The sequence below is a fragment of the Dipodomys spectabilis genome, unplaced genomic scaffold (assembly GCF_019054845.1).
Source record: "Dipodomys spectabilis isolate Male_0828 unplaced genomic scaffold, ASM1905484v1 ptg000147l, whole genome shotgun sequence".
Taxonomy (NCBI): domain Eukaryota; kingdom Metazoa; phylum Chordata; class Mammalia; order Rodentia; family Heteromyidae; genus Dipodomys; species Dipodomys spectabilis.
Genome location: NW_024870824.1, coordinates 5,424,270 through 5,452,084, shown reverse-complemented (window position 1 = coordinate 5,452,084; position 27,815 = coordinate 5,424,270). Strand labels below are relative to the sequence as shown.

Here is a 27,815-nt window from a genome sequence, read left to right as displayed (position 1 = left end):
CAAGGTCACCCCCACCCTCGCGCCTTCCCAGTTTTTTCCCCTCCGGTCCCCTCCCACAAGTTGTATAGTTCATTTTCCACCTAGCGTTTTCATTTTATTTTTTAAAGACATCTCTGTCTCCCGGAGATGGTGAGCTCTGAGTTACAGCTGTCACCATCTTGCTCCGGGAAGTTGACAGCAGCCCTCAGGTGGGCAGCTTCGGGTGGTCCACCCTTTTCCCGGCCACCCTGGCCGCGCGCGCGCAGGGCGCCGAGGAGGGGCGGCGTGCGGCGGCCGCGCTTCGGACTGGGAGGGCGGCGCCCGGGACCCTGGTGGGGGAGTTGAGGGCGCCCGCTGCTCGCCAGCAGGGGCGGGAGCGGGGTGGGAGGCGCCGGCCCCGGGAGGGAGTCCGGCTCACAGCGCTAGGCTCCAGGGGAGCACATCACCCCGCACAGGCAGGACGCCCCGGGGGGCCGAAACCCGGATCCCTCCCGCGCCCACGCCATGGGGCGCCCCCAGAGCCCACGACCGCCGCCACTCGTGGTCCTGCTGCTGCTGCTGCTGCTGCTGCCGCTACCACTCGGAGCAGGTAAGCGTCTCTGTGCGGGGCTAGAAAGGCAGGTCAAAGTGAGCGTGTGGGAGGGGCCCAGGTAACTTCAGGCCACCTTGGGTGCCGCGGGGTGCATCCTTCTGATTCTGGATTCTTGGAGGAGGAAAGATCGGGGTGCCAGGAAACGGCTGGCTCCCGCGCCTTCTTCGGTGTCTGATGTAGATTGAGTGCCAGCAATGGCCTGGGTACTCGAGCACCTGCTCGCTCTACTTCTTCCTGCTTTGAGGTGTGTCTACACAGTATCAAAACAGCATCTCCAGGAGGCCAGCAAAACTCAATCAGAAGCAGAACTTCCCTCGGCTCTAAGTGGCCTTCAACTCCTTCATCCCCTTACAGGGCTGAGAAAGTAGAAACTGGGTACAGATGAAGAAAGGGATTTTTATTTATTTAATTTTAGCACGCATGTGTTACAGATTAGAGTTGTAAACTCAGAACTTGCTAACATCATTGTTTAGTTGCATTGTTGTTGAGATTTTTTTTTTCCCAGTCCTGAGGCTTGAACTCAGAGCCTGGGTACTGTCCCTGAGCTGCTTTTGTTCAAGGCTAGCACTCTACCACTCAAGCTACAGTGCCACTTCTAGATTTTTCTGTTTATGTGGTTCTGAAGAATGGAACCCAGGGCTTCATGTATGCTAGGAAAGCACTCTACCACTAAGCCACATTCCAAGCCCTGTTGTTTGAGAATTTTACTACTACTCTGTCCCCTCCTTACCGTAACCTCACTTTTCTCCACACTTTAAGATACAATTTTTTTAATTAAACTTTTTCTATTAAATTTTTAACTTTTTTCCCCCCCTCAGTTGTGGGGCCTGAACTCTGGGCCGGGGCACTGTCCCTCAGCTCTTCAGCTCAAGGCAAGTGCTCTACCACTTGAGCCACAGTGCCACTTCTGGTTTTCTGGTGGTTAATTGGAGATGAGTCTCACAGACTTTCCTGCCTCAGCGGCTGGCTTTGAACCATGATCCTCATATCTCAGCCTCCTGAGTAGCTAGGATTACAGGCATGAGCCACTGGTGCCTGGCTGTCATCTCTTCTTCTTCTTCTTCTTCTTCTTCTCCTCCTCCTCCTCCTCCTCCTCCTCCTCCTCCTCCTCCTCCTCCTCCTCCTCCTCCTCCTCCTCCTCCTCCTCCTCCTCCTCCTCCTCCTCCTCCTCCTCCTCCTCTTCTTCTTCTTCTTCTTCTTCTTCTTCGTCATGGGCTTGAATTCTGGGCCTGGGCACTGTCCTTGTGCTCTTCAGCTCAAAGCAAGCTCTCTACTGCTTGAGCCACAGTGCCACTTCCAGTTTTCTAGAAGTTTATTGGAGATAAGAGTATCAGATCCTCAGATCTCAGCCTCCTGAGTAGCTAGAATTATAGGCATGAGCCACTGGTGCCCAGCTTTGTTATCCCTTCTTGAGATATAATTTTTAAATTATGTGGAAAACTCCCGCTAGAGAAAGATGGACTTTCCCCAGCAAGCTTCCCAGCACAATGCCTGGCCTTGGGAGTAATAGATTACAGTAAATTTTGTGGCATCTAGTCAAACATCTGATTTTAGAACTATGTCCCTCCCCTGAGAAAGAGCAGCCTGGAAAAAAAGCACCATAATCTCTAGAAAATACCTATGGCGGGCTCGGAAGGTGGCTCAGTGGTAGAGTGCTTGCCTTGCATGTATGAGGCCCTGGGTTCGATACTTCAGCACCACATAGGCAGAAAAAGCCAGAAGTGGCCCTGTGGCTCAAGTGGTAGAGTGCTCACTTTGAGCTGAAATACTGAGGGACAGTGCCCAGGCCCAGAGTTCAGGCCCCATGACTGACCAAAAAAAAAAAAAAAAAGAAAATACCAATGGCTGTGGAGAGTGGAATAGATGCATGGAATCTCATTGTGGGGAGCATTTCTGTTCTTCCTGACAGCTCCTGTGTGGAGAGAATCTTGAGGCAGATACACATTTTTTCTCTACCACCTCTTTTGACAAAGTGGTTCTACAGTCCAGCTAGGTGCTGGTGGCACATGCCTGTCATCCTAGCTACTCAGGAGGCTGAGATCTGAGGATTCCGGTTCAAAGCCAGCCCAGTCAGAAAAGTCCTGAGATTCTTATCTTCAACGAACCACCAGAAAACTGGAAGTGGAGTTGTAGCTGAAAGTGATGTAGTTCTAGCTTTGAGCACAAAAGCTAAGGGACAACACCCAGTCCCTGAGTTCAAGCGCAACAGGAAAAAAAAAAAAATTAAGCTGGGCACTGTGCTCTAATTAATCCCAGTACAAAGGAAGCTGAAGCAGGAATAACATAAGTTTGCAGTCAGCCTGGGAAACATAGTGAGACTCTCAAAAATGGAAAAAAAAAATACAATTTTGTCTGTGAAGTAGGTGTAGAAGGATTGAGGGAAAAGACTAGTCTGTCTAGACTGGTTCTATCAGCAAATCTGGCAACAAGACATCAGCAATCTGATCTGATTGCTCAGGAAACTCCACTGACTCTAATGTATGGCTTCATGTCAGGGTCCAGGACAGACAGCTTCATCATTAACTAATTAGCAAAGCAGAATGACTGACAGGTCTATTCCACATAATCATCAACAGCAATGGTTTCTAAAAACCTCTATCTCAGTCATTCAAGAGCTTCCATGTAGGGCCAAAGGCTGCCCCAAAGCACAGACCAACAGTGTTTCAGCTGGTGAGTAGACAATGCTCACTTCTCAGGCTCATTAAGGAGAACTCTGACTCACATAGAAGGGTAGCATCATGTACTCATTTGAAACTAGATATGAAACTGTTCTTGGTTCTAACCTTGACCTAGGGTTGATTTTTTTGTGTGTGGTGATGGTGGCAAACCCAAGACCTTGTTTACACTAGGTAAACATTTCACCACTGAGCTAGATTCCCTGCCCTAGATTCTTTGAGACAATGTAGCCCAAACTGGCCTTGAATTTAAGATCCTCCTATTTCCCCAGTGCTGGGATTACAGGCATGTACCAATGTGTTCAGTTTAAGCTTGACCTAGCCTTGACCTGCTACATCTGCTGATGCATGTTACTTTTCTTTGTTCATCCACTTGTTCATCCCATTTACAACTACTCACTCTCTTGTGAACCAAGAAAACAAAGTCAGTAAATCAGGATGCTAAGAAGGAGGAATTATATATAGCAGCAGTAGCATAAATGAGGGGAATGTAAGGTAGAGAATGAAGGGATTATGACAAATTGGCAAGGGCAAGATTTACCAAAAGGAGGCAGTCATAACTCAACTGCAGTTGTTACTTTGTGGCCCTGAGCACTTTCACTCTTCCTAAAGGAACTGGATTATGTAACTAGAACCCTTCTGTAAATCTTCCTTCCTTCCTTCCTTTCCTTCCCAGTCCTGGGCTTGAACTCAGGGCCTGGGTACTGTGCCTGAGCTTCTTTTGCTCAAGGCTAGCTCTCTACCACTTGAGCCACAGCACCACTTCTGCCTTTTTCTGTTTATGTGGTACTGAGGAATCGAACCCAGGGCTTTATGCATGCTATGCAAGCACTCTAACACTAAGCCTCATTCCCAACCCATGAGTTTTCTTTTAAGATGATGAAAATGTATTGGAATTAGAAGTGATTGTCACATCTTGTGAATTATACCACTTATGCACCAAATGTACATGTTGAGAAAGCTAATTTTATGTTGTATGACTTTTACCCCAATAAAAAGTTTTCTAACAACTTTTTTTTCACTAAACAAAAAGATATCCAGATTAGCTTGAGAAGAGTTTGGAAGATGAAATCAGGGAACTACTAAGGAGACCAGGCTAAGGGAGGAGACACCAACATGGAGAAAAGTAGAGGGATTTCAGATACATTGTTGAGTTGACAGGACTTGGATTGAATATAGATTAAGAATGATATACAGCAGATGCAGGTAGCTCATGGCTATAAGCCTAAATACCCAGGAGGTGCAGATCTAAGAGTCAAGTTTGAAGCCAGCTGGGGAGGAAAGTCTGTGAGTCTCTTATCCCCAGAGAATCACCAAAAAAAGCAGCCTCAAGTAAAGCTGTGGATCATTTGGTAGAGCTGCAGCCTTTAGCAAAAAAACTCTTGAATAGTGCCCAGGACTGGTATGCACATGTACACACACACACACACACACACACACACACACACACACACACACACACACACGGTAGAGAGTTAAGAATGATTGCTAGGGCTAGGAAGGTGGCTCAGTGATAGAGTGCTTGCCTTGCATGCATGAGGCCCTGGGTTTGATTCCTCAGCATCACATAAGCAGAACAAGCTGGAAGTGGTGCTGTGGCTCAAGTGGTAGAGCACTAGCCTTGAGCTGAAGAGCTGAGGGACAGCGCCCAGGTTCAGGCCCCACGACCGACCAAAAAAAAAAAAAAAAAGAAAAGAATGATTGCTAGAATTTGTTTACTGTAAACAGCTATGGAGAAGCAGTATTCTATTACTCATGATGGGAATGCTAAGTCCCAGAATGCAGACTTTTGGAGGGCTGAATTTATAAGCAACCATTGCTTATAGTTGTTGTTTCTGAGTAACAGGATCAAATTACCCCCCTCTTTTTTTTATTTTGGAAATACCCCCTCATTCTAGTTCCAGCTACCTTAAGGTGGAAAATTTTTTAAGAACCTATCTTTAAGTGGTGCTTTTTATTTTAAACTAAATGATATTTTAAAAAGGAAAGTACTTTTAAAAAGAAGAAAGGAAAGTAGCAAAACAGACTCACCCAAACAGGGGAAATCCAGAGTTGGGTATCAGCAATCTCTTTGTCTAAGTGATGTTTGTGGAAAGACTCCTCGCTCTCACATAGTTACTCAAGCAATTGGCTTCCCCCATCTTCTGGAGGCTGAGCAGACTGTCCTGACATTTCTTATTACACTTGGTTGGCTCTGTGCATGTGTACCAATCCTGGGGCTTGAACTCAGGTTTTGAGCACTGTCCCTGAGCTTTTATGCGCAAGGCTGGCACTCTGCTACTTGAGCAACAGCTTCACTTTTAGGTTTTTGGTGTTTTAACTGGAGATAAAAGAGTCTCACAGATTTTCCTTCCCTGGGTGGCTTCAAACTGAGATCCTCAGATCTCAGCCTCCTGAGTAGCTAGGATGACAGGTGTGAGCCACCAGCACCTGGCCTTCTGTACCTATTCTTAAAGGCATTTTAAGTTAACCTAAGATGTTTCTCAAGGATTTATCTGAAGTCTCTCATACTCGATTTTATGGCTTAATGTTTCTAAACAGTTTCTCTGACCTTATGTGAGCTTCACCCAGTCTTTCCTTCTACAGGAGACTCCCTTCCCACAGAGAGCCGACTCATGAACAGCTGTATCCAGGCCAAAAGGAAGTGCCAGGCCAATCCTATTTGCAAGGCTGCTTACCACCACTTGGGCTCTTGTGCCTCTACTCTGAGCACCCCATTGCCCTCAGAGGACTCTTCTGTGTCTGCAGACTGCCTAGAGGCAGCACAGCAACTCAGGAACAGCTCTCTAATAGATTGTACATGTCACCGACGCATGAAGAACCAAACTACTTGCTTAGATATCTTTTGGACTGTCCACCCTGCCCGAAGCCTTGGTGAGCCCCGCCCCCCACCTACCCAATAAGGAGTGGTGTTTAATGAGTATGAATTGGAAAGGAAGCTTTTGGTGATTGGACTGAATTGGAAATGTAGCTTTTGAGGGTTGTTTTCCAATAGTAGATTCTAACAGGGATGATAATGAAGTTCTGTATCAGTTAAGAGATGGAGGGAATAGCGGGGCGCCGGTGGCTCATGCCTGTAATCCTAGCTACTCAGGAGGCTGAGATCTAAGGATCAAGGTTCGAAGCCAGCCCAGGCAGGAAAGTCCGTGAGACTCTTTTCTCCAATAAACCACTCAAAAACTGGAAGTGGTGCTGTGGCTCAAGTGGTAGAGTACTTGCCTTGAGCTGAAGAGCACAGGGACAGCGCCCAGGCCAGAGTTCAAGCCCCACGACCAACCAAAAAAAAAAAAAGAAAGAAAGAAAGAGAGATGGAGGGAAGAATTAGTATCCTTGTTGGCTCTTGCAACACACACAACCCTCTTCTTTCCCTTCTCCCTCCTCTTCCCCTCTTCCTTCCCTGGGATTGCTGGTGTGGATCAGTTGGTAGAGTGCCAACCAATGAGCAAAAGTGTCAGGTATTAGAGTTTGAGTCCCAGTCTTGGGCCAAAAATAAATAAATAAAAACCTCAGGTCAGATGATATAAACACTACTTTATACATACCATAGCCAGAGCAAATTACATGTCCTATATTGATACCACTGAGAGAAGTTCACTCCCACAGGGAGACAAAAAAAAAAAATCACGTGACGATGTATGAAGATATATAATCTTACAGGGTTTTTTTTGTTGTTGGTCATGGGGCTTGAACTCTGGGCCTGGGCGCTATCCCTCAGCTCTTCAGCTCAAGGCTAGCATTCTACCACTTGAGCCACAGCACCACTTTCAGTTTTCTAGTGGTTTTACTGGAGTTAAGAGTCTCACGGAGGGCTGGGAAGGTGGCTCAGTGGTAGAGTGCTTGCCTTGCATGCATGAGGCCCTGGGTTCGATTCCCCAGCACCACATAAGCAAAAAGGAAAAAAGCCAGAAGTGGTGCTGTGGCTCAAGTGGTAGAGCGCTCGCCGTGAGCTGAAGAGCTGAGGGACAGCACCCAGGTCCAGAGTTCAGGCCCACAACCGGACCCAAAAAAAAAAAAGAGTTTCACGGACTTTCCTGCCTGGGCTGGCTTTGAACCTCGATCCTCAGATCTCAGCCTCCTGAGTAGCTAGGATTACAGGTGTGAGTCACCAGTGCCCGGCTAAAGAATATTTGGGAACAATAATACAAGCTACCATAGTCTACTCCTTAGGCAAAATAGTCATTTTTCTCCCTTCCATAAAGGAGATGCCCTAAAGGTTCTACCAAAACACATCAAACTATAGCTCTAAGATCTCATGATAGTTTCTATGTCAAGCTGGATGTGGCTCCTATCAGAAACTTATATATTGGAAAGACCACACATCTGCATCCTCTACATTCTGTACTCAGTGTACAGTAATAAAATAGGGTCAGGATAGCCACAAGGAACATTCTCAGAAAGAGGAGGAATAGGAAGCACACAGGAGACACTGATTGACAGCAGTTCTGAAATCTTTTTTTTATTTTTTTTTTTGGGTCCGGTCGTGGGGCCTGAACTCTGGGCCTGGGCGCTGTCCCTCAGCTCTTCAGCTCAAGGCTAGCGCTCTACCACTTGAGTCACAGTGCCACTTCCGGCTTTTTTCTTTTTGCTTAGGTGGGTGCTTAGGAATTGAACCCAGGGCCTCATGCATGCAAGGCAAGCGCTCTACCACTGAGCCACCTTCCCAGCCCACCCCCCTTTTTTTGTTAACAAAGAAGCAACTTTATTGAGAAGGTTCCTACACAGCACAGGCTCGGGAGCTGAGACTGCAACAGCTCTGAAATCTTGGCAGGCAGATATTACAAGGGCCCTTTTCCCTCTGGATTGTTCTTTAATAAGGCCCTGATTTTACTCTCTATCAGCCGAGTTGCCCTGTCTGTTGCTCTCTAGGGCTCTTGACCCATCCCTTTTGGGAGGTTCTTGCTTTTCCACTATTCTCTTTGGTCACATTTACAAAGGACATTGGAGACTATAACCTCCTCAGGGACTGAACAGTATTCTTAGGCTGCTTCCTGCCTCAGGAATGCCAGGGCATTTTCAGTCTGCAGTAGTCTCTTTTAATCCATATGAGTAGCTCTTAGTAGTACAACTCACTTAAAAACATAAATTGCCTTTTATATCTCTGAATTCTGTCATCTTATATGCCTGGAGCCTTTCTCACAATTCAAGATGTGTCTCTTTCTAATTAGAAGGTCCTTGCCCTTATCAGACCTCAGTGGGAGAGTCTCTACTTTAATCTTTTTTTCCTCTGAGTTTACTTGTTCTACTGGAATGATTTACTGCACACAATTCTTAATCAATTGAGAGATCTCCACAAACAGCAAAATAGCCTTGTGGTCTTTTCCCGAGGTGGAATCAACAACCTTATCACTCAAAGCATTTTTCAGTTTTATCTTTTACTTTTTGAATAAGAGAAACAGTTTTGCCTCTTAATCTTGCAAGTCTGGGATTTCTGGATTCATTTTGTCTCCTCCCTATTTGCCAACTAGCCAATTATTATGCTTTTGTAGTTACGTTGTTCAAGATAGGGGTCTTACTATATTGCCTAAGCTAATCTCCAATTCCTGGGCTCAAGCAAACCCCTTGCCTTAGCTTCCCAAGTAGCTGGGACTACAGGCATGCTCCATCAACCTGGGGACAAACTAGCCATTATCTGGTGAGTTTTATCTTTTAGTTCCTTGCCAAACGCCAGCAAAAGCAATCAAATGTACTAGTTGCTTCCCTGCTTCTTCCCCTTAAAGGACAAACTCATTCAATATATATCATTTTCCATGTTCTTAGAAGAACACTTAGACACAATGCTCATGTGCATCTAACCATATAAGATAATATTTATCAGGAAATGGAAACAAAAAATAGTCATCTTCTTTCAAAGGCATTACAGGCAACAATCTTACCTAATATTTTGCCACTGTCTAATGGGACTGCCATTTACCCAGCCCCCCCCCCCCAGCTTCTTTATTATTCACTGCCCAGTCCCAAAGTAATGTAACACATTTAGACTTTTTTTTGTCGTTGGTTTTACTATAACAACCTACTAGCTGAAGCTCATGCCTATAGTTCTAGCTATTCAGAAAACTGAAATCTGAGAATTTCAGTTCAAAGCCAGCACAGGCAGAGAAGCCCATGAGATTCTTACCTCCTATTAACAATAAAACAGCTGGAGCCAGGCGCTGGTGGTTCACGCCTGTAATCCTAGCTACTCAGGAGGCTGAGATCTGAGGATCACGATTCAAAGCCAGCCCGGGCAGGAAAGTCCATGAGACTCTTATCTCCAATAAACCACCAGAAAACCAGAAGTGGCACTGTGGCTCAAGCAGTAGAGCACTTGCCTTAAGCTAAAGAGCACAGGGACAGCGCCCAAGCCCAGAGTTCAAGCCCTGACCTACAAAAACAAAACAAAACAAACCAGCTGGAAGTAGAGCCTTGGCCTCAAGCAGACAAAGCTACAGGATGGTACCAAGGCCCTGAGTTGAAGCTCTAGTACCAAAAATAAACAAAAACAAAATAGAAGACAATCAATCTAGGTACTAATTTCTTTTATCTTCTTCTAAGCGCATTATTTTTTCAGTGCAGGGGATAAACTTTCCCATGCTATGCAAGTACTCTGAATTACTCCTAGCTCTATAATTTTTTTTTTTTTTGAACCAGTCCTGGGGCTTGAACTCAAGGCCTAGACACTGTCCTTGAGCTTCTTTTGCTCAAGGCTAGCACTCTACCACTTGAGCTACAGCACTAGGACTAGCCTTTTCTGTTTATGTGGTACTGAGGAATTGAACCCAGGGCTTCGTGCATGCTAGGCAAGTACTCTACCACTAAGTCACACTGCTAACCCATACAACTGTATTTTTAAATAAAAATTAGCAATGTTAAGCTGTAGTTACCACTAACCCACCTCAAAATCTCTGCTTTTAACAACAAATATATATTTCTTAGCTAAACACTGGTGGCTCACTTCTATAATCCTAGTTATTCAGGAGGCTGAGATTTGAGGATCATGGTTCAAAGCCAGCCCAGGCCAAAAAATATATATTTCTTGTTCATGTTACAGGCCTGTAATAGACTTCCAAGAGTTAGCTTTATCTCTCTTCTACCTGTTGTCTTCATTAGAGAATCCAGGCTGGCAGAGGGAAAAGAGTAACAGCAGAATCCTATTATGGTTCTTAAACTTTTCCTCAGAAGTTCTGCTCATATGCACCTACCATGCATATAAACCATGCAGTAATTTGATAAGACTCTGTAAAATCCTCTTAATTGGGTACCAGTTGCTCATGCCTACAGTCTTAGCTACTCGAGAGACTGAGATCTGTAGTCCTGTCTCCCAGCCCAGACAGAAAAATCCAAGAGACTCTTATCCTCAATTAACCACCAAAAAGTCAGAAGTGGATGTGTAGCTCAAGGGTAGACTGCCAGCCTCAAACAGAAAAAGCTAAGCAAGAGCTAGAGACCCTGAATTCAAGCCCCACTACTAGCACACACACACACAGACACACACAAAGAGAGAAAGAGTGACACATTTACAGTAAAAATCATTCTTTCTTTTTCTCTTCTCTTCTCTTCCCTTCTCTTCTCTTCCCTTCTCTTCTCTTCTCTTCTCTTCTCTTCCTCTCTCTCCTCTCTCTCTCTGTCTCCCTGTCTCTGTCTCTCTGTCTCTGCTGGTACTGAGGCTTGAACTGGGAGCTATCCCTTAGTTTTTCACTCAAGGCTGGTGCTCTACCACTTGAACTACAGCTCTGCTTCCAGCATTTTCATGGTTAATTGGAGATAAGAGTCTCATGGACTTTTCTGCCCAGGCTGGCTTTGAATGGGGATCCTCAGATCTCAGCCTCCTAAATAGCTAAGATTGTAAGTATGAGCCACCAGTGCCTGGCTTCTGTTTTTCTTGTTATGTTCAATCCGGCAGCTGACCTCATTTCCCTTTCTCTGATTTGCTCAGTATCTTTATAGCCAAGTAGACAAGACTGGAGCAGAATCTACCACCATCCATTTCTAAGAGAATAGAAGATAGAGTCCCCTGGTCTGTTTGTTTGCCCTCAGGGTAATATGTCTAGTAATTAGGAGCAAAGTCTCTGGATTAGATAGTCTAGATTTCACATGCCAGCTCTTCTTTCCTTTTTGGCAGTACTGGGGTTTGAACTTAGGGCCTTGTACTTGCTAGGCAAATACTTGAGCCTTGCTCCCTGCATATAACTCCCCTTCTTATTAGCTTGTGTGAACCTTAGCAAGCCACTTAACATCACTCAACCTTGCTTTATTATCAACCAAAGGCTTCCAGGACAATAAAAGAAGATAATGTACATATGTATCTATTCACCTATCTTCATGTATATTCACATATAGAAACATATATAAATATATAAACACACACATACACACTTACAGCATAGTGTCCAGAATATAATGAGCCTAACAAATGGTACTAAACTTGGAGTTTTAAATCCCAGACTCAAACTCTATATTTTCTACATGTCATGTCTGCCCATTCACTGCAACATGCCAAACCAAGAGTTAAATATTAGTCTGGCTCATGTCTGTAATTCTAGCTACTCAAAAATCTGAAACCTGGAGGACTACAGTTTGAGGCCAGTCAAAGCAGAAAGTTCACTAGACTCCATCTCTAAAATAACTAGCAAAAAGCCAGGCTGGAGATATGGCTGAAGGGGCAGAATGCAAGCCAAGCAAGCAAGCTTAGCAAGTTTGAGGCACTAAATATAGTACCTAGGGAGTAGGGGGAAGAATTAAATATTGGCAGAAAAAGGAGCACACGCTTCTACTATAAGAAGTAAGCACTTCAGCCTATTTTCAGCATCTTTAGCTATAGACATGATCTTTTTTTTTGAAATAAAAAAATAACTAGGCTAAGGGCTGGGAAGTCTACATAGTTAACAGTCCCAGCCACAGGTGTAGCCTAGTTGGTCATTATCTCATTACTCTGGGAGAAGTTTTTATCATTATTATCACTGGATGGGAGCAACAAGGTCATCAGGTTAAGCAAGTCAATGTTGCCTGGCTTATAGTTTGTCCTGAGGAGGTTCTGCTGTCCTCCTTTGGGGCAGTTTCCTCATCTGTGGGTATAAAGATAGGGCTGGGAAGGTGGCTTAGTGGTAGAGTGCTTGCCTTGCATGCATGAGGCTCTGGGTTCGATTCCTCAGCACCACATAAACAGAAAAAGCCAGACTTGGTGCTGTGGCTCAAGTGGTAGAGTGCTAGCCTTGAGCTAAAGAGCTGAGGGACAGCGCCCAGGCCCAGAATTTAAGCCCTACAACCAAGAAAAACAACAACAACAACAAAAAGATATTAGAAGACGGGAGTGGGTAGCTCACGCCTGTAATCCTAGCTACTTAGGAGGTTGGGATCTGAGGGTCGAGGTTCAAAGCCAGCCCAGGCAGGAAAGTCCGTGAAACTCTTATCTCCAATAAACCACCAGAAAACTGGAAGTGCACTGTAGCTCAAGTGGTAGAGTGCTAGCCTTGAGCTGGAGAGCTGAGGGACAGAGCTGGAGAGCTGAGGGACAGCGCTCGGGCCCAGAGGTCAAGCCCCATGACCAAAAAAAAAAAAAAAAAGATATTAGAGATAAGTCTTGTCCATCCTAGATTTCAAGGAAGTAGGAAGATGAAGGAATGGCTTAGAACCAAGACAGATACAAAAATGGAGCCAAGAATGCCAAGCATTTCTTTCTTTCAGTTGATGTGTAGGCCCAAGTAAGGAGTCAGTGCTTTTTTTTTTGGGTCCGGTTGTGGGGCCTGAACTCTGGGCCTGGGCGCTGTCCCTCAGCTCTTCAGCTCAAGGCTAGCGCTCTACCACTTGAGCCACAGCGCCACTTCCGGCTCTTTTCTTTTTGCTTATGTGGTGCTGAGGAATCGAACCCAGGGCCTCATGCATGCAAGGCAAGCGCTCTACCACTGAGCCACCTTCCCAGCCCAGGAGTCAGTGCTTTTTAGCAAAAGCATTTCGTGTGTGTGTGTGTGTGTGTGTGTGTGTGTGTGTGTGTGTGTGTTCTGGTACTGAGGGTTGAACTCTGTGTCCCATGCTCTCACTCAGCTTTTTATTGTGTGTGTCTGTGTGCTGGTCCTGGGACTTGAATTTAGGGCATAGGTATTGTCCCTGAGCTGAGCCACAGCTCCACTTCTGGCTTTTTTTGGGGGAGGAGTTAATTGGAGGTCGATTTTCACTGACTTTCCTGCCCAGGCTAACCTTGAACTGTGATGATCAAATCTCAGCTTCCTAAGTAGCTATGATTACAGGCATGAGCCTCCAGTGCCCTCAGCAAAAGCATTTTAAATTTTTTTTTTTTTTTTTTTGCCATTCCTGGGGCTTGAACTCAGAGCCTAGACACTGTCCCTGAGCTTCTTTTTTTGTTGTTGTTGGTGGTGGTGGTGGGGATTGAACTCTGGGCCTGGGTGCTGTCCCTGATCTCTTCAACTCAAGGCCAGTGCTCTACCTCTTGAGCTACAGTGCCATTTGCAGTTTTCTAGTGGTTAACTGGAGATATGAGTCTCACAGACTTTTCTACCTTGGCTGGCTTTGAACTGCGATCCTCAGATCTCAGCCTCCTGAGTAGCTAGGATTACAGGCGTGAGCCACTGGTGTCTACCTCCTGAGCTTCTTTTGTTCAAGGCTAGCACTGTACATACCACTTGAGCCACAGTGCCACTTCTGGCTTTTTCTGTTTATGTGGTACTGAGGAATCGAACCCAGGGCTTCATATGCTAGGCAAGCACTCAACCATCAAGCCACATTCCCAGCTCTAAACTTTATTTTGTCGGTCGTGGGGCTTGAACTCTGGGCCTGGGCATTGTCCCTGAGCTCTTCAGCTCAAGGCTAGCACTCTGCCACTTGAGCCACAGCACCACTTCTGGTTTTCTGAGTGATTTATTGGAGATAAGAGTCTCACAGACTTTTATGCCTGGGCTGGCTTTGAACCTCGATCCTCGTATCTCAGCCTCCTGAGTAGCTAGGATTATAGGCTTGAGCCATTGGCGCCTGACTCCTAAACTTTTTTTTCAAAGTACATTATAAGCTTTTTAAAAAAGCAAAAGCATTTTAAGTACATGTTACAGTACCTCATCAATTTATAGTCTCATCAATTTATTCTTCAGGCACAAACTGTACATTTATGCCTCTGTATTTTTTTTTAATCATTTCTGCACAGCTTGCAGCTAATTAGCTAGCGAGGCTGTGCTTTGTCTTTGTTCCATGGTGCTTTGAGGTCTGACCCAGCAGCCTGAGCCCCTCAAGCTGCTGCCTCACCCTGGTCCTTGGCATTTTGGTATTCCTTCTTCCTTTCTTTTTCTAGGTGACTATGAGTTGGATGTCTCTCCCTATGATGACACAGTGACCGGCAAGCCCTGGAAGATGAATCTCAGCAAGCTGAAAATGCTCAAACCAGGTGTGGAGGGCAAGCCTCGGCTGGGGAATGGGAGGCTGGGCCTGGGCTCTGAGGGAAGGGCTGTTGAGACACACAAGCTGGAATGTTTATGAAAGAATTTCTATTCTGGGGGCTGGGAAGGTGGCTCAGTGCTAGAGCGCTTGCCTCGCATGCATGAGGCCCTGGGTTCGATTCCTCAGCACCACATAAGAAAGAAAAAAGCCAGAAGTGGTGCTGTGGCTCAAGTGGTAGAGCGCTAGCCTTGAGCTGAAGAGCTGAGGGACAGCACCCAGGCCCAGAGTTCAGACCCCATGACTGGACCCCCCCCCCAAAAAAAAAAAAAAAAAAGAATTTCTATTCTGCCAGGTGACTGAAGAAGCCCTGGGTCAGTATGGCAGTCTGAGCTGTGGTGTGTGGGTCTGCTCTCATTGGAGTCATCAAAAGCAGTAATTATTAGGGAAGCATCCAAAGAGAACCCATTAGGGGCCTCTGGATCTTAGGAAAGGTATGGTAGGAGTGGCAGCAGAAAAAAATGTACTAAAATGGATTATTTACTCACATTCAAGGCAGCCAGAAAGTAGCTTTTTTTTTTTTTTTTTTTTGTCCCTGAAGACTAGGAAATTGCTTGTTTTCAACCATTTTAATGGGATGGGTGAGGTGCTAGGCAGAGAAAAATACTGAGACCGTGACTTCCCGCAGGGGCGGCTTAGGGTGGGGAGTCATCAGTCTGCCATAGACTATTATGAGTTTATTTTTCTTTTAGAAAAGTGAAGCTGTGATTTATTGTTTTTAAATTTAATTTTATTGTCAAGATGATGTACAGAGGAGTTACAGTTACATAGGTAAGGTAGTGAGAACATTGTTACCCCTCCCTCCCTCATTTTGAAGCTGTGATTTGTGTAGGTACATACACACATACCATTTTTGTTGTTTTTTGTTTGTTTGTTTTTTGTTTTTGTTTTTTGCCAGTCCTGAGGCTTGGACTCAGGGCCTGCCCACTGTCCCTGAGCTTCTTTTGCTCAAAGCTAGCACTCTACCACTTGAGCCACAGCACCACTTCTGGCTTTTTATGTTTATGTGGTACTCAGGAATCGAACCCAGGGCTTCATGCAAGCTAGACAAGCACCGTAAGCACTAAGCCACATTCCTAGTCCTGTTTTATTTTGTTTTGTTTTGTTTTTACCAGTCCTGGGGCTTGAACTTAGGTCCTGGGAACTGTCCCTGAGCTTCTTCAGCTCTAGGAGAGCACTCCACCACTTGAACCACAGCTCTATTTCTGGCTTTTTTGGAATAGTTTATTGGATATAAGAGTCTTACAGGTTTTCCTGCCTGGAATGGCTTAGAACAGCGATCCTCAGATCTCAGCCTCCTAAGTAGTTAGGATTACAGGCATGAGCCACTGGCACCTAGAATACTACTACTACTACTACTACTAGTTATTATTATTATCATTATCATTATTATTGTCGGTTGTAAGGCTGAACTTGGGGTCTGGGCACTGTGTCCCTAAGCTCTTTTACTCAAAGCTAGCACTCTACCACTTGATCCACAGTGCTACTTCTGGTTTTCTGGGGGTTAATTGAAGATGAAAGTCTCATAGACTTTCCTGCCCAGGCTGGCTTTGAAATTTGATACTCAGATCTCAGCTTCCTGAGTGGCTCGAATTGCAGGCATGAGCCACCAGCACCTTGCCAGAATTAGAATTTTTAAGTGAACTTTATTGTATAGTCAATTCTGAGGAAAACCCAAAGAGATTTTTATATCATATCTTTTGTTATAAAGAATTGTTTCCACTTATTTGATTTTTCTGGCTACTGATATATTATGATAATAGAAATATCACCAGAGTATTGGAGATACAGTGTGCTTAGAACATGCATAATAGACTAGGTTTGATCCCCAGCACCCACTCCCCAAAAGGAAATATCACGCCAGTTTCCCAAGACTGAGTTTGAGAAACTTTTATTCATGCATAGATCAGAATAGACAGATTCAAACCACACCTAAATAGAATCTGATTTCATCTGTTTTAATCAATTTGGAAAGTGCTATCGAAGCTTAAAGGCTTCAGGGTTATGATTTCCATCATCAGATTTCACAGCACATCATGAAGTAAAGACTTTTGGTTATCTGGGCACTGATAACTAATTGCCTATAATCATAGCTACTAAAGGGGCTGAGATCTAATGATCAGGGTTTGAAGCCAACCTGGGAAGAAAACTCAAACTTTATTTCTAAGTAACCAGCAAAAAAGCTAGACCAGAGATATAACTCAAGTGATAAGAGCACTAGCCATGTCTGAGAAAGTTGAGCAAGTTACAAGTCCCTGAGTTTACAACTTGGTACTAGCACACACACACCAACAAATTTATTATTTTTTTATTTTTTGCTTTTTGAGTTTTCTGACTGGACTCAGATACTTAAGTGTTAGATGCACATAGAAGATAATGATGATGATAGTGGTGGTGATGATGATAAGGACAGCAGCAACAATGATGGGTTTTATCTGAAATGAATATCAGGACTGGGAAGGTGGCTCAGTGGTAGAAGCGCTTGCCTTGCATGCGTGAGGCCCTGGGTTCGATTCCTCAGTACCACATAAGCAAAAAGAAAAAAGCCAGAAGTGGTGCTGTGTCTCAAGTAGTAGAGCGCTAGCCTTGAGCTGAAGAGCTGAGGGACAGCACCCAGGCCCAGAGTTCAGGCCCCACGACCGGACCCAAAGAAAAAAAAAAAATGAATATCAGGATAGAGAAGATGTTCCAGAACCAGACATAGTTGGTGGGTAGGGGGAAAGCCCTGAATCAGAAGTATCTGCATTCAGGACAATCCTCCCTTGCCTGATACCTTAATACTTCCTTGTGAAATCAGAGGTTTGCTGAGTCCCTAGGAGAACTGAGCTACAGATATGCAGAGAGGACTTGACTTGGTAACCTGGTGCCCCTTTCCCCACAGACTCCGATCTCTGCCTCAAGTTCACTACTCTGTGTATTCTTAATGACAAGTGTGACCGGCTGCGTAAGGCCTATGGGATGGCATGCTCTGGACCCCACTGCCAGCGCCACATCTGTCTAGCACAGCTGCGCAACTTCTTCGAGAAAGCCGCAGAGTCCCATGCACAGGGCCTGCTGCTGTGCCCTTGTGCACCAACTGACAAGAGCTGTGGGGAACGCAGGCGCAACACCATTGCCCCCAGCTGCGCCCTGCCATCAGAGCCCCCCAACTGCCTGGAACTGCAGAGCCGCTGCCTCACTGATGCACTGTGCAGGTGCCAGGTGTGGGCTGGTAGGGTGGGCAGGGACGAGGCATGTGTACCTGTATCCACCTTGCTCTGGGATGGGCCTAACTTCCCAAAGAACAGTGAATGACTGGTTGCTTTGCCTAGGGTACTTTGTGAAACTCTTCTCTTTAAAACAGTATATGGGGGGCTGGGAAGGTAGCTCAGTGCTTGCCTTACATGCATGAGACCCTGGGTTTGATTCCTCAGCACCACATAAAGCAGAAAGCAGAAAAAGCCAGAAGTGGTGCTGTGGCTCAAGTGGTAGAGTGCTAGCCTTAAGCTGAAAAGCTGAAGGACAGCACCCAGGCCCAGAGTTCATGCCCCACGACCAACCAAAACATAATAATAATAATAATAATATTAGGGGCTGGGAAGGTGGCTCAGTGGTAGAGCATTTGCCTTGCATGCATGAGGCCCTGGGTTTGATTCCTCAGCACCACATAAGCAAACAGAAAAAAGCCGGAAGTGGCGCTGTGGCTCAAGTGGTAGAGCGCTAGCCTTGAGCTGAAGAGCTGAGGGACAGCGCCCAGGCCCAGAGTTCAGGCCCCATGACCGGACCCAAAAAAATAATAATAATAATAAAATAAAACAGTATATGGCAGGAGCCAGTGGCTCATGCCTATAATCCTAGCCACTCAGGAAGCTGAGATCTGAGGATAGTGGTTCCAAGCCAACCTGGGCAGAAAGGTCCATACGAGTTTTATCACCAGTAAACCACCAAAAAGCCAGATGGAACTGTTGTTTAAGTAGTGGTAGCTCACTAGCCTTGAGCACAAAGGCTCAGAGACATTAACCTAATCAGGCCCTGAGTTCAAGCTTCAGGATAAGGAAAGAAAGGAGAAAGAAAGAAAGAAAGGAAGAAAGAAAGAAAGAAAGAAAGAAAAGAAAGAAAGGAAAGAAGGAAGGAAGGAAGGAAGGAAGGAAGGAAGGAAAGAAGAAAGAGAAAGAAAGGAAGAGAGAGAAAGAAAGGGAGAAAGAGAAAGAAAGGGAGAAAAGGAGAAAGAAAGAAAGAGGGAGGGAGAAAGAAAGAAAGAAGGAAAGAAAGGGAGAACGAAAGGGAGAAAGAGAAAGAAAGGGAGAAAGAAAAAGAAAGGGAGAAAGGAAGGAAGGAGAAAAAGAGAGAAAGAGGGAGGAAGAGAGGGAAAAAGGGAGAGGAGGAAGGGAGATAAGAAAAAGGAAGAACAGGAAGGAAGCCAAGTGAGAACATGAGGCCTTGAGTTCAAACCCATATACTAGAAAAAGGAAAAAAGGATATATGTTTTTTTCTGGGCACTCTGGTATGTGCCTGTAATCCCAGCACTGAGGCAGGAGAATGCTTCATCGTAGAACTTCAAGACCATTTTGGGCAATATAGCAAGACTACTTACCTCTCTCCGGAGTGTGTGTGTGTGTGTGTGTGTGTGTGTGTGTGTGTGTGTGTGTGTGTGTGTGTGTCTGTGTGTGTGTGTGTCTGTGTGTGTGTGTGTCTGTGTGTGTTGGCACAGAGCTTGAACTCAGAGATTTGTGCTTGCTCACAGCTGTCCCTCCACTACTTTAGCCACACCTCCAGTTGGGTATTTTGCTGTTTCATTGAGATGGAGACTTTCAGACTTTTCTGCCTAGGTTGGCTACAAAACTTAATCCTCCAAGTGTCAGCATCCTTAGTAAATAAGATTATAAGCATGAGCCACTGGGGGTCTTGCCCTCCATCATTGTGAAGGAAAACTTCAAGTAAAAACATTAGACAATGTTGGATATAAAAATACTTGATAAGGGCTGGGAGTATGGCTTAGTGGTAGAGTTCATGAGGCCTTGGTTCGATTCCTCAGTACCATACAAACAAAAGGATAATTTAAAAATACTTGATATGCTCTGAACTAAACATAATATACAGTATTTACTTCTAGTTAGTTTTCTATCCAGACAACACTAATAGACACACTGGGGTTATGTTTGCATCTTGAGGTCTTTCATTTATGGCACATATCTTGTAAGAAATTTCCCATTTAGGCAGTAAGATAAGTCAAATGAATGTGAATCTAAAGCTGGGTTCCTGTCATCCTGAGCATATTACTTAGCCTCAAATTCCACCATTTTACCTAAGTTTCTATTTAGTTACCTGCAAAAACTGGGATAACAATGTAGATCTCATGGGATTCTGGTCATGGTTAAATTACTTATATAGCATGCTTAGCTTACTAGGGTAGAGTAAGTGCTCAGTATATGGTCGTACTTAATAAATGATAGTGTTTTGTTTTTTTTTTTTTTTGGGTCCGGTTTTGGGGCCTGAACTCTGGGCCTGGGCGCTGTCCCTCAGCTCTTCAGCTCAAGGCTAGCGCTCTACCACTAGAGCCACAGCGCCACTTCCAGCTTTTTTCTTTTTGCTTACGTGGTGCTGAGGAATCGAACCCAGGGCCTCATGCATGCAAGGCAAGCACTCTACCACTGAGCCACTTTCCCAGCCCCGATAGTGCTTATTTTGGCATTTATTAACCTTTAAGAACTTGACTTCGATTTTCATTTTTTGCCACCTTGGGCATCAAACCCAGAGCCTCACACATGCGAGGGAAGTGCTCTACCACTAAGCTATTCCTCTAGTCCAGGAAACCTGAGATTTAGATCTGAATTTCCTGTATTTTCAATACAAAATGCTCCCCAAATTGAATTTATCATCCACTCAAATGATATTTGTTGATGATAAGTATCACAACAAATGGTAGAGTGCCCAGGCCCTGAACTCAAGTCCCACAAATGACAAAAAAAGGAGAAAAGAATAAAAATCTAACTGTAGTCTCAAACAAAAAGAGACTTAACTTTTTTTGTGTGTTAGTCATGGGGCTTGAACTCTGGGCTTGGGTACTGTCCCTCAGCTGTTCAGCTCAAAGCAAGCACTCTACCACTTGAGCCACAGTGCCACTTCTGATTTTCTAGTGGTTTATTGGAGATAAGAGTCTCATGGACTTTCCTGCCCGGGCTGGCTTTGAACCGTGATCCTCAGATCTCAGCCTCCTGAGTAGCTAAGATTACAGGTTTGAGCCACTGGTGCCCTGCTCAAGAGACTAAACTTTTTTTTTTTGGTCGGTCGTGGGGCCTTGGCTCTGTCCCTCAGCTCTTCAGCTCAAAGCTAGCACTCTACCACTTGAGCCACAGTGTCACTTCTGGCTTTTTCTGCTTATGTGGTACTGAGGAATTGAGCCCAGGGCCTCAGGCATGCAAGGCAAGCACTCTACCACTGAGCCACCTTCCCAGCCTAGGAGACTAAACTTTTAAGGGCTGGGATATTGCTAAGTGACAAAGTGTTTGTCTTAGCAAGTGCAACATCCTGGGTTTGATCCCTAGTACCAAAAAAAGAAAATGGAAGGAAAGAAGGAAGGAAGAAAGGAAGGGAGGGAGGGAGGGAGGAAGGGAAGGAGGGAAGGAAGGAATGAATCACACCAACTTTGGTTTTTTTTTTTGTTTTTTGTTTTTGGCGGTTGTGGGGCTTGAACTCTGGGCCTAGGCGCTGTCCCTCAGCTCTTCAGCTCAAGGCGAGCGCTCTACCACTTGAGCCACAGCACCACTTCCGGTTTTCTGGTGGTTTATTGGAGATAGGAGTCTCACGGTCTCTCCTGCCCGGGCTGGCTTTGAACCGCGATCCTCAGATCTCAGCCTCCTGAGTAGCTAGGATTACAGGTGTGAGCCACTAGCGCCCGGCACCAACTTTGTTTTTTAACTTGATTCTACTGCTACTTATTTTTGACTTTGAGCAAGTTAACCTCTTTGACTAGTACTCTCCTCATCTGTGTCACTTAATCAGAGCTCTTTGTAATCATAATATTAACATTTATTGAGTACTTCCTATTAGGTACTGTTTTAAGCACTTACAGTACATGTATTAACTCATCTCAACCATGCAAGAATTCTGTAAGATAGATGATATTATATATATATATAATATATTATATATAATACATTTTATATACTATATAATATATATCTAATGACTTTCAATTTATAAATGAAGAAAGCACAGCAGAAAGAGGTTGAATAACTTTCACCAAGTCCATGAGCTAGTCAGTTTGTTAGGTTAGGTTAGGTTTGGAATGCAGGGGTCTGGCTTAGTCTACGCTCTTAACCATTCTGCTGTACTTTCTAGTTATTGCTATTACTGAACAAGTTCTGAGATAGATAACTAAGATAACGCTGCCTTCAAGGAATTCCTAGTTGAGTGAGGGTAATAGAGAAGCAAACCATTAACCTAATCAAGGAAAAATAAAATGAAAATTGCAAAAATATATATAGACAACATACTCCTAATTCCATCACCTAAAAGGAAACTGGCTTCACCTATTATAGAATGAAATAGTTAACATAATAATATCCAACATTTGGGGCTAGAAAGTTGGCGCAGTGGTAGAGCGCTTGCCTCGTGTGCATGAGGCCCTGGGTTCGATTCCTCAGTACTACATAAGCAGAAAAAGCTAGAAGTGGCACTATGGCTCAAATGGTAGGGTGCTAGCCTTGAGCTAAAGAGCTGAGGGACAGGACAGTGCCAAGACCAAGAGGTCAGGCCCCACAACCGACCAAAAAAAACACCAAAAAAAAAATCCAATATTTGTTGAATACTTAATAGGTACCAGGCATTATGCTGAACACTCTAAATGCATTCTCTGAGTTTTATCTTAGAGTCAAGGAAACAGGTGATTATGTGCCCACCTTCAGAGTGATAGTGCTCTGAGCTGGGATAGAGGCAGGCTTCCTGAGGAGGAAGCCCTGGATGCAAGGCCTTGCATGCAGAGTTGTCAAGTAGATGGACATGTTGAGCTGAAGGGCAGTAAAGGTGAAGGCCAGACCCTCAATGAGGATTCTTAAAGTTGAAATTACTTTTTGCCCATGTGTATGTGCCAGTACTGGCACGTTATCTCAGGGCCTGGACGTTGTCCCTGAGCTTTTGTGCTCAAGGCTAAGCATTCTACCTCTTGAGCCACAACTCCACTTCTGGTTTTTTTTTTTTTGTCAGTCATGAGGCTTGAACTCTGGGCCTGGGTGCTGTCCCTGTGCTCTTCAGCTCAAGGAGAGTGCTCTACCGCTTGAGCCACAGCACCACTTCCAGTTTTCTAGTGGGTTATTGGAGATAAGAGTCCCATGGACTTTCCTGCCAGGCTGGCTTTGAACCGCGATCCTCAGATCTCAGCCTCCTGAGTAGCTAGGATTACAGGCGTGAGCCACCAGCGCCCGGCTCACTTCTGGCTTTTTGGTAGTTAATTGGAAATAAAAGTCTTGGGGCTGGCGCCATGGCTCATGTCTGTAATCCTACCTACTCAGGAGGCTGAAATTTCAGGATCTCAGTTTGAAGCCAGCCCTGGCAGAAAAGTCCATGAGACTCTTATCTCCAATCAACCACTAGGAAAAAGAAAGAAGTGGCACTGTGGCTCACGTGGTAGAGCACTAACTAGCCCTGAGCACAAAGAGGCTTGGGGACAGTGCCTAGGCCCTAAGTTCAAGCCCCAGGACCAGCAAAAAAAAAAAAAAGAGTCTTGGGGATCTTTCCCGCCCTGGCTAACTTTGAACTTTGATTCTCAGATCTCAGCCTCCTAAATGGCTAGGATTACTGGCATGGGCCACCATTGCTGAGCTACTTATCATCATCATCATCATCATCATCATCATCATCATCATCATCATCATCATCATCATCATCCACATTAGGCTGAGCACTGCTTGTCCATACGTTAAATCCCAGTTATTTAGGAGGCTGAGATCTGAGGATCAAGGTTCAAAGCCAGGCAGGGTAGAAAAGCTCAACAAACTCTTTATCTCTAATTAACCAGCAAAATATCAGACTGGAGGCATAGCTCAAGTGGTAAAGCATCAGCCAAATAAATATAAGGCCCTGAGTTTAAGACCTAGCATGCCTACACACACATATACTCTCTCTTTCTCTTTCTTTCTTTCTCTCTCTCTCTCTCTCTCTCTCTCTCTCTTACACACACACACACACAAACACACACACACACACATGAAGAAGAAGAAAAACAGAAAACTCTATTTGAGAAGTCGGGGTAGAGGGTGCCAGCAGGAAGGTGAAAGTCGAATGAAAAGAGTGAATGAAAACCACTGGTGGCTCACTCATGTAATCCTAGCTACTGGAAGTTCAAAGTCATCCCAGGTGGAAAGTCTATGAATCTCTTATCTCTAATTAACCACAAAAAGCTAGAAGGGGAGGTGTGGCTCACATGGTAGAGCACCAGCCTTGAGTGAAAGCTAAGAGACAGTGCCCAGGCCCTGAGTTTCAAGCCCCAGTACTGGTACCAGGGGGAAAAAAAAAAGATGACAGGGCTGAGAATGTGGCTTAGTGATAGAATCTTGCCTAGCATGCATGAAGCCCTGGGTTCGATTCCCCAGTACCCTATAAACATCAAAGGCTGGAAGTGGCACTGTAGCTCAAGTGGTAGAGTGCTAGCCTTGAGCAAAAGAAACTCAGGGATAGTGCCCAGGCCCTGAGTTCAAGCTCCAGGACTGATAAAAAAAAAAAAAAGAAAGAAAAAAAGATGAATATGGTTCAAAGTCATTTATTTGCATGTATGAAAATAGAATAATAAAATCTGTTGAAATTGTTTCAGGAAATGTGTGGGAGGTAATGGAGACTGATAGAGGAGATGAGTTTCATTGGATATATTGAATGCATGTATGAAGATGTTAAAATGATCCTTCCCTTGTACAAGTAATGAACACTAATGAAACAATGAAAAAAATTATTATTATTATGTCAGTCCTGGGGCTTGAACTCAGGGCCGGGGCACTGTCTTTGGGCTTCTTTTGCTCAAGGCTAGCACTCTACCACTTGAGCCACAGCACCACTACTGGCTTTTCTCTTTATGTGGTACTGAGGAATTGGAACCCAGGGCTTCATGCATGCTAGGCAAGCACTCAACCACTAGGCCACATTCCCAAAGCGGCGCCCTTCCTCCCCCCCACCCCCACCCCCTCCCAAATTATTATCATACATTAGTTACTTTATATGGGTTAGATACATTGTGATATTTTTATACCAACCTCAACTCCTCTATCATTCTCCCTTATCTCTCCCTCCTACCTTCTTTTTAAAAAATTAAATTTCTCTTCTTCAGATCACGCCTGATGGATTTCCAGACCCATTGTCATCCTTTGGACATTCTAGGGACTTGTGCAACAGAGCAGTCCAGATGTCTGCGAGCCTACTTGGGGCTCATTGGTGAGGCTGGGGCATGTGTAAGGAACTTATAGATTGATCAGCCCTGAGAGTGAGAATGCTCTGGAGACAACCCAGGCTGGTGTGGTCCTAGATGGGTGGAGAAATAGAGCTGGGGCCAGACATGGTAGTTCACCTCTGTAGTGGCAGAAAGATCATAGTCAGAGATTGGTTAAAAAAAAAGAAAAAGAAAGGGAAAGCCAAGCACTGGTGTCTCACGCCTGTAATCCTAGCTACTCAGGAGGCTGAGATCTGAGGATCGCAGTTCAAAGCCAGCCCGGGCAGAAAAGTCCGAGAGATCTTATCTCCAATAAACAGCTCAGAAAACTGGAAGTGGCGTTGTAGCTCAAGTGGTAGAGCGCTCGCCTTGAGCTGAAGAACTGAGGGACAGCGCCCAGGCCCAGAATTCAAGCCCCATGACTGACAAAAAAAAAAAAAAAAGATTGGGGAGTATGGCTCAAGTGCTTGTCTAGTAAGTGCTAAGTCTTGAGTTCAAACCTTGGTACTGCCATACACACAAAAAGAAAAACTGGGGGGGGGGGGGCCTGAGAAGGTGGCTCAGTGGTTAAAGCGCTTGCCTTGCATGCCTGAGGCCCTGGGTTCGATTCCTCAGCACCACATAAGCAAAAAGAAAAAAGCCGGAAGTGGCACTGTGGCTCAAATGGTAGAGCGCTAGCCTTGAGCTGAAGAGCTGAGGGACAGTGCCCAGGCCCAGAGTTCAGGCCCCATGACCGGACCCAAAAAAAAAAGAAAGAAAAGAAAAACTGGGCGCTAAATCTAGAATTAATCTAGGCCCTAACTACTACATTCCCTCTTTACCTACAGGTACCACCATGACCCCCAACTTTATCAGCAACTTCAACACTAGTGTGGCCTTAAGCTGTACTTGCCGAGGCAGTGGCAACCTGCAGGAAGAGTGTGAACAGCTGGAAAGGTCTTTCTCCCACAATTCCTGCCTTCGTGAGTGTGTTCTCCCTGCTCCTAGCCCCTGTGGCCAGGTCAGCTGGAGCCTGGCCAGGGAGAGGGAGGGGGTGGTTATGGGAAAGGAAGGGGAAGGGTCAATTGTACTGTCCATCTCCACCAACACAGTAGCCCTCTTCTCCATCCCTTATATGGGGGCTTTCTGTTTTCACACTTTTTGAATGATTCCCCTACCCTCACTGCCTGTGTGAGCCCCAGGGACATCTCCAGCCCAAGGGGCAAACAGAGACAATATCTCATGCCCACTTTGCACACACTTGCTCCCTTAAATCTTAGGGTCCCATGCCATTCCCTTTCCTACCTTGGGAGTCTGCAAAATCTGCCACCATACCTTTCCCATCTGACTTCTCTCCTCTGCTCAGGGAAAGCCATTGCGACTAAGATGCGTTTTCATAGCCAGCTGTTCTCCCAGGACTGGGCACCCCCTACCTTTTCTGTGATGCAGCACCAGGTAGGACCTTCGTTATTGCAACCTTCAAAACTTTCCAGGAGGGGCTGGGAAGGTGGCTCAGTGGTAGAGCGCTTGCCTTTCATGCTCGAGGCCCTGGGTTCGATTCCTCAGCACCACATAAGAAAAAAGCCGGAAGTGGCGCTGTGGCTCAAGTGGTAGAGTGCTAGCCTTGAGCTGAAGAGCTGAGGGACAGTGCCCAGGCCCAGAGTTCAGGCCCAACGACGGGACCCCAAAAAAAAAACAAACTTTCCAGGACCACCTGGGGAAAACCCAAACAGAACTGACAAGAGGTTGGGGGGAGCAGACAAGAGGTTGGGGACAGGAGGGTTGACTTTTTTTTAAATAAGTTTTTATTGTGAAAATACTGTACAGAGGGGTTACAATCACATGAGCAAGGTAATGAGTACTTTTCTTATCAAGCATTGTTGCCTCCTCCTACCATCCCTTCCTCCCATCTCCACAACTACATTCACCCTCTCCCAACACACATCTAAATCGTAAAGTTCGTTTTTTGACATAGCATCTTGTACATCTCATTGTTGCAATGGGTCCACCTGTATCCCTATTTAAGCAATTTGTTTTTTCCTTTCTGCTCCCCAAATTATACCAACATCAAATACAGTGAAAACAAGGGTTATACCATGGGGGAGGGACGAGGGTTGGCTTTCTGTTGTCACACGTTTTATAGTCCTCTAGTGGACACTAAGGGGAAGAGGGTGAAGATGGTTCCCTGAATTCAGTCTATTCCATTTCTTCCACAGATGGAAAACCTTGCTCTGAGGACACAGGCCAGGGTGCCCTTGCTTTTCTCCTGCACACTTACCCTGGTTCTGCTTCAGAGCCTTTGGTAGCTGGACTTTCTTGAGGTCCTTCTTCCTCTCCACCCCATCCAGTCTGACCTGCAGCCCGTGAGGGGTGAGAAAAGGACAGCCTCCAGAGAGAGGTACAGTGTACAGCCTGCTACCCCTGACTCCCACTTGGCGACTGCAATTGGATCAAATGACACCACAGTAGAAGCCAGAGGCTACAGCTTTCCGATCTTGATTGGCCAGTTTGAATTTGCTCTTTCTTTACTCTGCTTTTGACTCAGGCTGCCCCTTCTTGGTGACCACATTTTAGCCATATCTTCTGGTGGTGACCAGCTCTCTCTTAATCCATTCTTCCTTTCCACTAGTATCATTTAAAGTCTAAAAAACCAGCCTATTGCATTCTCCACATAGGCAGAGCTAGATGTAATGGGAAAGATTATAAAGACATTCCCTTTGTAAAGAAAGCTGGGGCAAGAATCCTGCCCCGCTCATCTAGTCCTCTGAATAAAGATGGGAAA

The 27,815-nt window shown here is 45.2% G+C and overlaps 1 protein-coding gene across 1 annotated transcript; it reads left to right on the top strand.

Moving 5' to 3' along the window:
* The first annotated feature begins 471 nt into the window (after positions 1-471).
* Gfra3 (GDNF family receptor alpha 3) lies at positions 472-27,815 on the top strand. The gene is made up of 8 exons (XM_042692102.1): positions 472-568; positions 5,833-6,120; positions 14,519-14,611; positions 17,543-17,855; positions 24,956-25,059; positions 25,882-26,016; positions 26,400-26,488; positions 27,250-27,815. The coding sequence occupies exons 1-8, from the start codon at positions 484-486 to the stop codon at positions 27,337-27,339; spliced, it is 1,197 nt and encodes a 398-aa protein (XP_042548036.1). The 5' UTR covers positions 472-483; the 3' UTR covers positions 27,340-27,815.